The sequence below is a fragment of the Sorex fumeus genome, unplaced genomic scaffold (assembly GCF_029834395.1).
Source record: "Sorex fumeus unplaced genomic scaffold, SorFum_2.1 ptg000043l, whole genome shotgun sequence".
Lineage (NCBI taxonomy): Eukaryota > Metazoa > Chordata > Mammalia > Eulipotyphla > Soricidae > Sorex > Sorex fumeus.
Genome location: NW_026606100.1, coordinates 45660704 through 45676123, shown reverse-complemented (window position 1 = coordinate 45676123; position 15420 = coordinate 45660704). Strand labels below are relative to the sequence as shown.

General features: G+C 46.5%; 1 protein-coding gene across 1 annotated transcript; it reads right to left on the bottom strand.

Annotated features, from left to right (window-relative positions):
• Positions 1-679: 679 nt before the first annotated feature.
• PNLIPRP1 (pancreatic lipase related protein 1) lies at positions 680-14097 on the bottom strand. The gene is made up of 13 exons (XM_056120730.1): positions 14065-14097; positions 13878-13926; positions 13233-13387; positions 12607-12732; positions 10611-10745; positions 9254-9362; positions 8870-8989; positions 8653-8772; positions 7395-7513; positions 5933-6062; positions 3862-3970; positions 2543-2710; positions 680-767 (listed from the first exon to the last, which is right to left on the bottom strand). Exons 1-13 carry the CDS (start codon positions 14083-14085, stop codon positions 692-694), a joined length of 1437 nt encoding a protein of 478 aa, XP_055976705.1. The 5' UTR covers positions 14086-14097; the 3' UTR covers positions 680-691.
• Between the last annotated feature and the right edge of the window lie 1323 nt (positions 14098-15420).

The following is a 15420-nucleotide window of genomic DNA, read 5'->3' as shown; positions in this document are numbered from 1 at the left end:
GTCCCGCCAAATCCTCCCTGGACCATGACAGGGACTGTAGGGCTCTCTGAGTGGGCAGGGTCCAGGGCAAGCCCTAGTTGGGGGCTCCTCAGTGTGGATGCCAGCTCGGTTCCCCTCAGCATATACCTGTGTCAACATGTCCTGTCAGGAACCCTCCTCTCAGGCCGGCTGAGTGAGGACTCTGACGTGTCCTCCATGGTCTCCAGATACTGGAGGCCCTGACACCTCCAAGAGCCAGACCCTCCAGGGGTCCTGTCACATGAAATCATCCACCACGGGGAGGCCACATTGGAGCACGGGTTGGCTGTGATCTAGCCCTCCAGACTCAACCAGTGCTTGAATGAGTGCTTCTCTCTCTCCCAGGGTCTCAGTTTCCACACAAGGATGAAGAGGGGGGCAGGGTAAAGGATTCTGCTCAGGACCCCTAAGCGCCCACACTCAAGTTCCGCTTCTTATACCATTCTTTGAGGTGAGAAAAAGACTGAGCATGAGAGCCGAGGAGTCTGGAGGAAGGGCTGTGGGGTGGGAAGTCAAGGGTGAGAAGCCTGAATCTGTGGGAAATCTCCTAAGTGTTTTGAATCCAGATGTGCCATCAGGGGATGAATCCAGATGTGTCCACGGGGGAAAGTGGACATCAACCACGGACACTGAGTTGATGCATGACCAGATTTTATTTGCATTCACCTGACTTCTACAAGGTGTTCTGACAGGGCGTGAGGGTGAGCAGGACGTCTTCCCTCACAGATCCTTCGCTACAGAAGTGGTACCTGTGGAGAAAACCAAGGCCTGTGAGGGGTCGGGCTTCCTCACCTGAGGGCTGCAGTCTTTGCTGAAGTATAGTTAGCATGACTGAGGGAACGATTTGAAATCAGATATACTTGGTACCAATGTGCTACCCTCCTTCTCCCTAGGCACAGGAAGGTCTGCTGTGTAGACATCCCAGTCAACATTCTGGTAAGAGTGTAAGCACTTGCAGCAATGCCAACGGACTCCTGTCAGTTCATCTTGTGTGAGTAGGTGTCATTGTAAGTCAGCACAGGAGAGAGACCAGCATCATGGCACTGGGTTAGGACCTACCCCATTACCTTCAGTCCTGCTCCTCACACACCACCTGGTGTCCAGCCTGAGTGACCCTCCCCACTGGTGGACCCTCTTCATTCTGGTTTGTGAGCCCTTCCCCGCTCACAGTCTGGGGCACTGCCCATTTTCTCAGCCCTCTCTTTGGTCCCTCTCCCTGAGTCTTGATTCACATTCAACCTTTCATGGATCTAGAGTCTCACTTTGCCTCCACAGCTCAAACTCAAGTTGCTGGAGAGCAGACTCTGTTTCTGCATCTCTGCTCTTTGCTGGGCATCCAGTAGGCACTTAGGGGTAAAGAAGGAAAAAGGGGAATAAATAGGGGACAACTATCTCTATTTTGGGGGTGCTCAAAAGTAGTTCTCAGGGTACCCAGTTCCCCTCTGAGTGATACTTGACCATCTGGGCTGGTTGGTGGTTCTGAGCTAAGTCCTGAGGATGTGTACTGGGTCCCCTAGGACAATCCTGGAGGGGCTTAGGGCATGCAATGCTGTTCCCTGGTGGTGCTAAGCTGGTATCTGGGTCTGGCATGTATGCTTGACCTATACACTATCTCCTTGGCCTGTCTCTTTGGACCCTTTGTCCTCATCAGTTCCTTTGTAGGACAAAAAATCCCAATAAGGTGACTAATTCTTGGGATGAGAGGGTGTCCTGAGAATAGATCAGACCTAACACGTATTTTTATTTTGCACCCAACAACAATAGAATTGTTTTTATGGGGACTATACCCAGTGGCGCTCGGGGGTCCACATAGTGCCGGGGAAGGGGTCAGGACCCATAACATCTCAGACACTTGCTCTATCTCTTGAGCCACCTCTTAGTTCTTAAATATAACGATAGCACAGCGGTAGGGCGTTTGCCTTGCACGCAGCCAACATGGCCGACCCGAGTTCGATTCCTCCGCCCCTCTCGGAGAGCCCGGCAAGCTACCGAGAGTATCTCGCCCGCACGGCAGAGCCTGGCAAGCTCCCCGTGATGTATTCGATATGCCAAACACAGTAACAACAAAGTCTCCAATGGAGACGTTACTGGGCCCGCTCGAGCAAATCGATGAACAATGGGAGGGCCTATATATATATATATATATATATATATATATATATATATATATAATGTTACTTACTGGTTCCCAGTCAGAAATGCTTTGAATAATTTGAAAAATTTAGCCTTTTCACAAAATAGTCAGACTTCTATTTGCAAGCCATGGCTAAGATATTCACTCTCTTTCCCCTTTCTTCTGTTGTTGGAAGGCCATGTTTTCCTCAGATGGAGAAGGGAAACCCCAATAGGAGTGGCTTATGGTCCCTGTCACTTAGTAGTTGTGTGTTTGCCTGAGAGGTAAAAGAAACTTGATTTGTGGATTGTCTGTTCTTTTCTGACATAACCACAAGTGTCTTTCTGGGGTGAGTTCCCATCATTCCATCAACAACACAGATTTCCGGCAGGTACTATCACCAGAACTTACACTGTCTTCTCTTCCCCTTTCTCCACGGTGATCTTGGCTGCACCCACTTTGGGGAAGGATGGGTTCACCACGTTGTTATTCCAGAGAAACTTGACTTTCTCAATGGTTCCGATATCCACCGCCACGTCGAACTCTTTGGTATGTGTGAAGCCTGGCTTGAGGATCCCCCTTGAAGTTGAAAAATAGAAACATTACATTTATAAGAACAAGAACAAGAAAGATAGAAACATTAAATTTATAAGAACAAGTTCTAGTGAAAAATAAGACTGGGACTCTCTGTTCTAGTGTGGCTTCATGAGATTATTTTTTTTCAAATGAATTCTTACAGGAGGGATGGAGAACTGGGAAAGCCAGAGGAAAACCTCTGACAATTATTTAGACATTGTTTCTTCAAATTAAAGTTAATTTCTACTTAAAACATAGAAAATAACCAGATTCCTTTATGCTCTTCACTCCCCTCTCAGGAAGCGAATAGCATGAAGTTTTTTGTACGGTAATACTATCACGATCCACTGAATTTAAGCACAAGCAGAATTTTTCACTGTGCTAATCAGAAGATGATCTGATCTGGGAGGAATAGTAGATTTTGGTTTTGTCTTTAAAATCTGATCAGAAAGAGAGGGACAGACATAGAAAGATTGCATTCATCTGGGGAACATAAAGTAACAAAATAGGAGACTAACATCCACGAATAGCCGATATAAATACCAGGAGGTTTACTCTATGGCTTGGAGGCCAGCCACACACTCTAGGGGTAAAGGCAGCTCAGATACAGAAGGGAGCACCAAATAAAGGGTGTTGGGATGATCCGCCCAGGATGGGAGAAGCATGCTGAACGTAGACTATAGACCGAACATGATTGCCACTCAATGCCTCTTTTGCAAACCACAGCACCCAAAAGGAGATAGAGAACAAAAGGGAGTGCCCTTCCACAGAGGCAGGGTGGGATGGGAGGATAGGGGGTGGGAGGGATACTGGGATTGGTGGTGGAGGAGAATGGGCACTGGTGGAGGGATGGATACTCGACCACTGTGTAACTGAAACCCAAGCACAAAAATTTGTAAGTCTAAAACTATACCTCATGGTGTTTCACTAATAAAAATAAAAAAAAATAAAATCTGATCTATTGCAAAAGAAAGAACTAAAGACTGGGCTTATTAAAGTAGACGAAAAAAAACTGTTAGAAGTCTGAAATTCACTTAAACACATCAAGTGAGCAATTTAAAATTGGCCAATAAAAGGATGCCAAGTGCATCAGTGGAGGTTTGGAGGTTGTGCCGGCTGATGAGCGAGATGAGGCCATAAAGCAGGAGCTTTACCTGAAGATGTCGAACTGGTGGCTGTTGCCTTTGCTTCCGAACAGAGCCACTTTGACCTGGCCAGTGGCTCTTCTTCCGCTCAGCGTCACGGAGACCCTGTACCTCCAGCCTGTGTGTGGGAAGGCAAAGAGTCTATTTCTTCGTGGGCAAAATTATTGACTCACAATCCCAGATTCCTGCCCTGCCCCTTTCAAGGGAGGCATCAGAGAGTTGAGAAATTCGACACATGAAACTGCACGTCACACTAGGTCCTATGGAGGCGTCCGCTTCCGGGCTTGCCTTTCCAGACCTGCCTTCCTGCTCGAGAGGTCACGAGCCTCATGGAGCTGCCGGCAGTCAAGTCCAAGGGAATTTCGTGTTGCATCAATATCCACATTCCAACACCTAAGCTGCCCCCAGAAGAGGCCTGCTCCTGTACTGCACAATGCAGAGCCTTTGTTACAGGGAGTTCTAGGGGGTTGCTCTGCTCTGGAGTGCTGGGAAGTAAGGGAAGAAGGGAAGGAACGTGGATGTGACTCTCTTGGAAGCAGAGCTCAGTAGAGCAGTCGTGTGAGCATCTAGGACAGGGGCTATGTCTTAGATCCATATCTCCTGGACCCCAGTGAGTGTCCAGCACAGAGCAGGGACCAGTGGTCAGCCAGATTTATACCTGAACAGGTCCTATAAGCAGAGAATCTTTGCACACTTACATATCTAGGCACATACACCGCACACTCACACACAGAAACACAAATGCACATGTACATACTTTATACATTCACACACACATATGAATAGAAGTACCCAAACACACACACACACACACTTACGCATGCATGCACACATGCACACACACACACACACACATCTTTTGCCCAACACTTCTTGACATCCTTACAGATGTCCCTCGTGTCCCTCTGTTCAGGACATGGTTCTGTGCTCCAGTAGCAGACTGCCAAGATGAGTTCATCACATTTGCAACTGCTCGCTCTGTTCCTTTCTTCCAGGCCAGGCTCTTAATTTCATGCAGAGAGTGTCTCACTCATGCCAAATCCCCAGTATCTAGCACAGTCAAGGCCTCTAAATCAATTCCTAGTTCAGGAATGGCTCTATGGTTTTTTGAAAATTTCATTGTTGTTATGAAATATTGGCAAGTATTTCACACATCAGCACATCCTTACAAGGACTGTTTAATTATTCTAAGTAGAAATATATGGGCCTGGTGGTGGAGGTGTTCAATATTCTATTGTGGAAATCATTACATGACTATTCACTTATCAAAACTCATGGAACAATGGCATTTTGCCTTTTATAGAGATTATATAGCCATCAGTCTGACTTTGGAAACCATACAAGCCACACGTTATAATTATATCTTTGTTCACATAGTCTCTGACAGTGCGTTCTCAGGGGGTGTTGGCTATCACAGGGGTGCCAGGGATTCATTCCAAATGAATCAGCAGAACTTCCAAAGACGTTACCATTTCCTGATCCTCATCCACACTCCATTAGCGACCACCCTACCTTCAAACCAGGCAACCTGGCCCACGAACAGAGGGGATAATGGAGAATTTGGACTTTTAGAGGTGCCTAGCCCAGCAAAGAGCTGGAACCAAATAAATGATTGTTGGATGCATTTAAAGAACAAGTGCAGATAACATGGCCTTAAAAATGAAAAGAACAATGAAGTAGGGAGTGTTAAAAACTCAGGATGCATGACCATGAAGGCTTAGGAATTTTAATTATCTCGTTCATTAAACTACTTTTTTTTTCTTCTTTTCTTTTTTTGGCTCTTTTGGTCACACCCAGAAATGTTCAGGGGTAACTATGCATCCTGCATTCAGGAATTACTCCTGGTGCTGCTCAGGGAATCATGTGGGATGCCAGGATTTGAACCTGAGGGTCAACCGCATGCAAGGTAAGCACCCTACCTGCTGCTATTGCTCTAAGCTCTAATTATGCTACTTATGTCTATTTCTTTCATGGCAAGAGAATGAAGTGGAAGATACACAGATTCTTCTCTTGTTAGAGACAAGTCCTGTCTCTCACAAAACTGTCTTTACCAGGGTGCAGAAGTCAAAGTGCAACTTACGCGCAAACCTGCTGGACTCTCCAGTGTTCAGGAAAAATTTCTGGGGCTGTTCACGGGTCCTGTCGGCGAATTTATCAGCATAGTGGCCCATCTGAGGGCAGCCTTCATCTGGACAGGGGAAGCACTTGTCCTAATAAGAACAGATTCATTACACTGCAGGCCATGAATCTTTGCATGATCTGCACATTTTGGGGAGCAATTTCCTTTGTCTTTATTTGCAACAGGAGGTGAATGAAATAGACATTTTGTTGTTGTTGGCCTTAGGGCATACCCAGAGGTGCTCAGGTACTATTGATAGGGCTTAGAGGCTGGAAGATTGAACCTGAGTCGGTAACCTGCAAGACAAACACCTGTAGTATCTCTTGGGTCAGAATAGACAACTTTAAATCAACCCTTACAGGTGGGGTTTTTTCCTGGGATACAGTCCTTGGGGGAAACTTTAGAAAGTTTTGGTGCCAGGGCTTCAGGTTAGATCAATGACATCATTCGTTAACTGATTAACAGTTTCCTCGGGGACTGAAAGCCCTGATTATGGATAGGCAAATTCCCGAGGTATAAATACTCCAGTGGTGGCTCTTTAGGGGCAAGCTGCTGAATTGATGCTACTGAATTGATGGTGCTGCATGTGACTAGGAAGAGATTCTCACACTTGCGCTGAACTTGAACAGGCAGGGACCTGGGTATCATCCCCTTCTTTCCCTGTGCTCCAAGCTGCTTAGTTCCAACCTACTCCAGACACTCCCACCCTCCCTTATGTCTGGTACATAGAGCTTCAGCATTCAAATTTCCTTTCCAGGACAAGGGACTTCTCTTCTCACTAGAATGCTCCTATTCCTGCTCAGCCCTGCTCAGACATGCGCACTCCTTGTCTTCCTTCTCAGCTCTAAGACTGACTTTCCCAGCCAGGTTCAATCCTGACCTCCTGAAGAAAGCTTCTCTAAAATGTCATTGAATGGTGGAGTTCATGCCCAATTCAATCAGCCTAATCAGTGGCTGAATAAATAGCAGTACTCCTACATTAATAAAAAAATAAAAATAAAATAAAATGTCATTGAATGGACAAATTATTTGGCTTTTAGTTTGGGGAGTGGGGGCGTCATATCCGATGATGCCCAGGGGTTACTCCTGGCTCTGCACTCAAGAATCACTCCTGGTGGTGCTCAGGGGACCATATGGGATGTCAGGGGTCTAATCCAAGTCAGCCACATGCAAGACAAATGCCCTCCCCACTAGACTATTGCTCTGGTCCCAAATGGACAACTTCTTGTTGATTACCCAGAATTCTTCTCTCTCTCTTGTGACTCCTGGAGAACTTTTACTGTTCTCCAGTCTCAGTTCTTTTCCTTCCATTCCAGAGCCTTTGAACTCCAAGAAGTTATGCAGACCAAGCAGAAAGTGGTCAGAAATTGGGAAGAAGGGAAATTTGTTCCCCAATGGCTCTCAAGGCAGGAGCATAACTTACAGCCTGGAAGTCCTTGTAGGAATTGCAAGCGAATGCGGCAAACCCGTCAGGGTAGAGGATGCTCTCTGAATAATACTTGTAGCTTCGTAGGTGATTGCAAGCCACAAAGTCGCGAGTTCCTGGGAAAATAAGCAAGTAGCTTCTGTGGGTGGATATGATCCCTTCCCTGCCTCTCTCTCCAAGTGGAATGGTTCCAAAGTAAGAACATAGTTTTAGAAACATTTTTTGTTTATTTTTTGGGGGGGCACACCCAATAGTGCTCAGGGATCACTGCTGGCTTAGGTGACCATATGGGATGTTGGAGATGGAATCTAGGTCAGCCATGTGCAAGGCAAATGCCTTACCTATGTGTTATCTCTGGCCCCAGTATCTTCAGAAATTTAAGGAAACCCTTTAATCCTGCCCTCATGGAAGGAGTTAATCTAGAGCAGCTTCTTTTTTGGTGCTTTTTAGGTGTCCCCCTGTGCTTTCCTGAGGAGCTTGTTGCCACTCTGCCCACCACAGAACAATCTGCAGATTGTAGCCTGAAAGTTATAGATTGCTGAGACAAACTGGGAATGGAGTCTCAGCCCATCCAAACTTCTAACTTCAGGGCCATTCCATATCCCCGACACCAGGCTGAGGGTCCTCCAAGACAGAGATGGGATTTGACAAGAGCAACACAAGGGCATTTTTATACTATGCTCACGAAAATAGAAAGACAGTTGTTCAAGTCATAGTTATATATGATTTTCTGGGAATTTCCTTTCCCCCCACCTCTTCCTTTAAATCTTCTCTGGTCCCCACATAGCCTTCCTAGTGACACTGATGAAGTTTTCTTCTTTGTTAAGTACTTTCCAACTGATTGTTGAAAATGAAATTTTTAAGTGATGGTTTTGTGTTCTCTGTTGCCCAATACCATGTTTTAGGGCAGACAAATCAATAGAGTTGAGAAATTACAAAGGATGTAGAGCTGTACTTTCCAGCATTCAGAGCTGGAAGAGGCTGGGAATGTCCTCCAAGAGCAGTACTTTCATATTTTTTTTCCAGTGGGTAGGGTTACGCAGCTGTGCCTACTCCTGGCTCTGTGCTCAGTTATCTCTCTTGGCCTTTCTTGGTGGATCTATTGTTATTCTGGAGACTGAACCATGTTTGGCTGCACACAAGGCACATGCCTTAACCCCTGTGCTATCTCTCTCGTCCCTTACTTTGAAGATTTGCTCTGGGAAAGGTGCTGTTCAGCCTAGCAAAGGGGCAACCCAGCTCTGCTCAACATTACCTGACCAGATGCCATCGAGGTCCACGATCTGTGACAGGGCATTCTTCTTGCACCCTGGCATCTCCTGCCCTCCATTGGGGAAGAAATCAAGGTGACCCATCAGTTGGTTAGATCCGAACCCTATAAGTTGTGAAAAGCAGTGAGTTTATCACAATGCAGGGCCCTTCTGGTTGAAACCCCAGTGCACAGGCTTGTAGTTCTGGTCATCAGGGCTCACCCAAGAATGGGATCAGGGGAGCTGCATCTGTGTGGATCACATCAACCAACTCAGCATCGGAGGGGTCCAGTCGAACCTCTTCAGCGGTACCCTCGAAGCTTGCTTCTACGGGATCCAACCCTGTAAGAGATGGTCAGTGCTGTAGCACAATAGATATGGCTATAGGTACCAGCAGGATCAAAGAGTATGGTTGCCTGGGTTGTATACTGCTCAATTCCAGGGTCCACATTCCCTGGAGTTGTGCCATGACATCTCCTGACTATTGAAAATGGCAACATAGATGATCAATATTGCTCATTCCAGGAAGTTTCCAATACCGCATTCTGGGGGCTCCGGGTCCTGTCCTTATGTACCCAATCAGAAACCCCACCTCCAGGGGCTTACCAGTGATTCTTCCTAGCCCAGGAATCCTGCTCCCTGCTTCACCAGCTGCATGGGCGCCCAGGCTGTGGCCAATGATGTGGACTTGGGAAGGTGAATAGTTGTAGTCTGTCTGCAGAGGGAAGATAGCATTTCAGTTTATTTCTGAGTGGTTATTCTAGTAACACACCACCCAGAAATGTCTAGCCTCTGCTTACAGTTTTTCGGTATCCATACCAATTTCTAGATAAAAACCAACCCCATGGTGGCATGTCAGATTTTTTTTTTTTGATTCAATACCTAGAGTGTCTAAACTCTTTTTCAGCCAAACCTTTGTGCACTTTTCAAATATGCCATATTCTTTCACTTCTGGCCTGGTGTGGACTCCACTTGCTGTTGTCATCCACTCATCCTCTCTGAAGCCACTGCCCCAAGTCCAACTCCTGTGGACACACCTAGCCATCAGCTTGTAACTCAGAAGTTTCTTCCCAGGAAACATTCTTTTTTAAATTTTTATTAGTGATACACCTTGAGGTACAGTTGTAGACTTACAAATTTTTGTGCTTGGGTTTCAATTATACTATCCCTCCACCAGTGTCTATTTTCCACCACCACGGGTCCCAGTATCCCTCCCACCCCCCATTCCCTCATCCACCCTGCCTCTGTGGCAGGGCATTCCCTTTTGTTCTCTCTCTCTCTCTCTCTCCTTTTGGGTGTTGTGGTTTGCAAACAAGGCATTGAGTGGCAATCATGTTTGGTCCATAGTCTACTTTCAGCATGCTTCTGCCATCCTTCTTCCCAGGAGGCATTCTTAATCCCCTCTCCCACATAAAACTCAGTAGTCCTCCCACTAGAACCCTGACCACACTCCTGTCATTGCAAATCTTTGCCTGAGGTCCAGCTAAAGACCTGAATGGTCTTCAGGCATCCCATTTAACTCCTAATATTGTCCTCTGGGCCTTAGGGACCCTTTGTGCTTCTGCTTGAAGCACAAACATAAAAACAAAACAAAACTAAAGACTTTGCAGAGATGGAAGATGAAAGTAGAAAGAATAGGTAAATTAACCATGGCACAGAAATCCCCAACATCCACAGGACAGCAGCGTGGGGGCCAACCAATTGCAAAAAGAGCCTTTGGTGTTCCATTTGGTGCTCTTTGAGTTCTTTGGCTAACCAAGGCCTCTGTTTAGCTCTCTGCCAGTGGAAGATTATCCTAAAATCCCCACCCTGAAGTGTGTTATTATCATTTTTTTCACTAGTTCATCCTCCTTCAAGTGAGTTTTAGAGAGTCGTAATGAGTTCTGAGAAAGATGAATCCTTTCTTTTTCTTCTTTGTATGGAACTCCTCTCCCATTGCCCCTGCAGTGGGCTGTCCACTCACCGAGAGCATGCTGATCATCTGGGCCACCTGAGCACCCACCACACGAATGTTGTTGGCGGCCTGTGTGTAGGTGGTCTGGGATCCTTTCTTCCAGTCCACACAGATGCAGTTCACCTGCTCAACCTGGAACATGTTCTAGCAAAGGAGAGACACCAGGGTATTATTGCTGGGGGCATGTGAAAGCCATCTATCCAGAATCAGAAAATGTCCTTAGTGTTAAACCAGAGCGTCTGAGGCATCCTGACAATCATTTCTTGTCTAGCTTGTGGATTTATTCAAGGCTGACTACTCTCTTTGTCTTCCGGCAAATTCAATAAAGTGGTGTAGGTTGGAGATGCATCATTAAGAGAGCTAAGAGAGTTTCCTTTGACCAAGCCTGGTTTCAAGAGCCATCTCTGGTGGTCAACTGATGACTTGGGAGATTTGACCTCTTGCCTCTTGGCAAAACTACTAGCCTGCTGGGTTACTTCTTAAGTTTTTAGATGAGAGGGAAGTGTCATTAACTTTATTGTCAGGATAACAAAGTATTTCATGGAGAAAACACATTTTCAAATATTTGGAATCAGTATAGATTAGTTTGAATTTTATATTTAGAAGATTGAAAATTCTTAAAAGGAAGACCTATTCCTAGATGTCAAGGGAACAGGTATAATCTAGACATTGTGCTAATAACACATCAACTTAAGCTTAAACTGGCACTATAAGCTAAAAACCCAGGGGCCTGAGAAATAGTACCACAGGTAAGGCACTTGCCTTGCACACCACTGACCTAGGTTTGATTCCTGGCATTGTCATATTATCTTCTAAGCCCATCAGCACTTATCCCTGAGTGCAGAGCCAGTAATAAACCCCGCGCACTCCTGAGTGTGGCCCCTACACCCCTTCATTCCCCCCCCCAAATTCAGAGAACTTCTCATCTGCCTGATACAAAAACTAGAAAAGAGTTATCTTCTCAGGATTGATTTTTAAAAGCAGCCCTCAGAAATATCTTGCAAATATGGATTATTTGGTGTATAAATTGTGTCTTACATTAAGATGCTTATTGATAATGAGACAGAAAAGGTGAGAGGTCAAAGTCTAGTAAGCTTAGCCTAGACCAAGTATGACAAAATGCTAATGTTCTGTGTTTGTGACTATTCCTGTGGACATGATAGGTCAGGGTCATGTGTGTGAAAGGCACTATACTTGGGCACATCTTAGGAAAAAAAGACTGAGTCAATGTCCACATGAAAAGAATGGATGATGTGATCTTGTGTGTGTATTTATCTGTTCCCTGCCCTGTGCACATACACACGTGTCTTTGCGTGTCCGTCTGTGAGTGTGTGCACGCACATATGTGCATGTGTGTCCTGCTGACTGATGGATGCTGCACTGTGCATAGTTTAGGCACTGCCCACACTGCAATCTGAGTTTTCTCATCACTATTGACTCCCACGGATATGAGTAGGATTTGAAGAAAAAAAAATCCACAATCCTTCATTTATAACAATCCCTTATTATTCCATAAATTTCTGAACTCTCCAGAAATCAGAGTGTTTATTCCCATGGCAACAAGCACTGCTTTAGACCCTATTTCTTAAACTAGGGTCCCAGACTCATATAGAGCAACTGACTGTGGGTTTGCAAAAAAGTTGGCCACAGTTAGAAGTTTCTGAACATGCAATTACCAAAAATTAATCCAAAGCCTATTGCATCAAGAATCCCAGGTGTATCTGAAGTACTCGCCCATATTGCACTTCTAGACAAAAACGGATCATGGGTGGAAAAATTTTTGGAATCCAGCGCTATATATGTGTTTAGTCGTACAGTACAGAAACGTGGAGGGAAGTTTTGATCTTTGTGATGCAATTCCAATGCATATAAGTTGCATGAAGGTCCCTACAAGGGAAATGCATCCCATTGCTGAGCTCATTCTTGTGATTGCTTAGAGGGAAGGCAATGTTTCATCATGGGAACTTTGAGGAGCACAAGGTTTGAGAGGCGTAGTGGACCCTACCTTGCACATGTTGGAGAGCCAGCTCTCATCCCCCTTGTCAATGAAGCCATGGATGATGAAGCGGGTCTTCCTGTCTGTCTGGAAATTGGATGCGTCAATCGTTGATGCATCAGAAGGCTGGAGAATCTGTGACAAAAGCAGAAAGCTTGCATGTTTTTGCAGCTCAGCCTCTCCGGTCTGTCTCTCCCTCTCCCAACTCCATTCCAATGCCATGACCTTTCAAGGTTAGTATAAAAGCCACAACTTCCAGGAAGCCCATCCTGATGCCCCTTTCCCAGCTCCTATCTTCACAAGTCAGGCATCACTACCTCAGGTGGGCCTGGATTGAGACTCACAGTCTTAACTTTCATTAAAATAAAGTGCTTTGTTCTTGAGTTCTCGTTAAACGTTTTGCCCCAGACAGAAGTCACATCATCAGCAAGCAGTTCTGGCCATGTGGACCATTCACTCACATCAATCAAAGACCTGGTTTTTCCAGGTCTGGCTAGGCCTGGAGGTGCAACTGGAGCATGAAGATGGAGCAGAGCATGGGTGGCGAGAGGATGGGTAGAGCTAAGGACTCCCTTTCCACACTGGGTGCAGCCCGTGCCCCATTGACCTTGCCAATGCAAAGTCAGAGGCCTTACCTGGAAGTTGTTTTGGTTCTCATTGGTGTAGAGCAGGAAGCGTGTTCCAATCTTCTCAGGGCTCCAAGGAAGAACTTTCAGGGGCCTGATGGCTGTGCCGCCCCAGGGCTCCGAGTCAGAGAAGCAGCCGAGGGAATCATAGCAAATCTCCTTCCCTGCGGAGAAAGCCCAGATCTGCTCAGGGCTCAGCTCTGGGGCAGTCTCCACTACAGATGCTCAGCCCAGGCACTCTCCTATTTGGTGGTAGGGACCACCTCAGCCACACCCACTGTCTGCTTCACCCCAGGCCCGGCCTCGGGTCTGGAGCAGACCCAGCGATGCCACCCTGTCTGGCTCTCAGCCCTTGAGATCTGAGCTCTGTAATGGGCATATTGTGAAGCAGGTATCCATGGTGTTACCTGGAAAAGTCGGGCCTCAGACACCTGGGCATGGAGGCAGGCAGTCAGGAAGAAGCTCTAAAGTGGTCCCCCCTCACAGGTTCCCCTTGGAAAGCTCTAACGTGGGTCCCCCTCAAACAGACTCCCACACCCGCTGCTCTCTGGCACCTCAGAGGGATTGTTGGAACTTTTACAAGCCTGTCCCAGCCTTGCCGGAGCTGAGAGTTGGGGGTAAAGCCCATCTCAAGGGGTGATGAGAGTTTCTTACCATTAACTGCTCCCAGCAGGCAAAGCGCAAGTGTCCAGATGCCCAGCATCTACGATAAATTCAGACAAGCTCATTCAAGAACCTCATAGACCGCTCCAGAACAAAGAACTGAGTTCGGGGTGCTTGCTCTGAGCTTCTTTGTGGTGGGAGTTTTTTGGGGGGGAGAAAGTGTTCAAGGGGGGCTTACCCTGTCGGATGTTCCAGGCATTCCCGTACTCTGGCTCCAATGCCCAGGCTGTTTTTTTTTTATACCACAGCCTTATCATTTGGAAGCAGCTTCAAGGAAACAGCAGGTGGTGGAAGGTGCTGTCAGTGTGGAGCCTTTAATCTGCACAAACACACAAAGGAGGTCAATAGTAGACTGCAATCTTCCCACCAGTCTGGGAAGAGGAAAGATGCTTGATGGGAAAGAGAAAAAAAAGTCCCTGACTCTATACCATGTGCCTGGAATGGTGAGCCGAGGGCGCCGCTTTCCAGTGTCCTGTTGGGACCCTGAGTAGTTTTTGAGTCGCAGCAAGGATATAAGAGTGAGCTCTAATGGAAAGTAGTTTTATTCACTTACTTTTATGGTTGGTTGGTTGGGGGTCACACATGGCAGCGCTCAGGACTCAGGGCTCACTCCTGTCTCTGTGCTCAATGTTCACTCCCGATGGCACTTAGGGTGCTGGAGATCATACCTTGAACATCTGTGTATAAGATAAGCATCTAAACCCTTATCTCAATTCTCTCTTAGAATAGAAGGGAATGTAACTCCACCTTCCCACAACAGAGAATGAAGAGAAGTGTCTGATTCGGATGGCCTCTCCTCTTTCCTGGTCTCTTTCTATTTCTTTCTCTCTCTGATTCACTGTTTATCTCAGTTGAGATCTGGATTTTTTTTTAGCTTGGTTTGGTTTGGGGGCCACATTTGGCAGTGCTCAGGGCTTACTCCTGGCTTTTTGTCCAGAGATCACTTTTGACAGGGCTCAGGGGACCATATGGGGTGACAGAGATCAAACCTGGCTCAGCCACAAGCAAGACAAGCGCCCTACCCACTGTCTTATCTCTTCTGCCCTTGTTTTCTTTTTTGTTTTGGCTGTCCCTGGTGGTGCTCAAGGGCTACTCCCAGTCTTATGCTCAGGGTTGCTGCCTAGTGGAGCTGCATTAGGGACCATGTGATGTCAATACCACAGCCTTTGGAGAGGCTTAACTATCCCCTCATATCATCCCATTAATCTTCTATCTCTGTTATCTCTTGTTTCGCTTCATAGAGACTGCTCAGATGTCATGGTTGGGGAGAAAGGTCGGGGCCAGGAGCCAGCCTTGCATGTAAAGGACCGGGGTCCCATCACCCATACCACATGGCCCCAGGTCTACTCTAGTGGCCCTGCTGGGCAGGAGCATCTAATCCTCTGGTCCACTTGACTTAGTGTCAGGGGGCGTGGCTTGTGGGCTCCCTGAGCACAGCTTCCCTCCCACCCCCTACGAAAAAGGAAAAAAAGAAAGAAAAGAAAACCAGAGAACAATAGCCACCATTATTACATCCCACTACAAGCTGAATAAC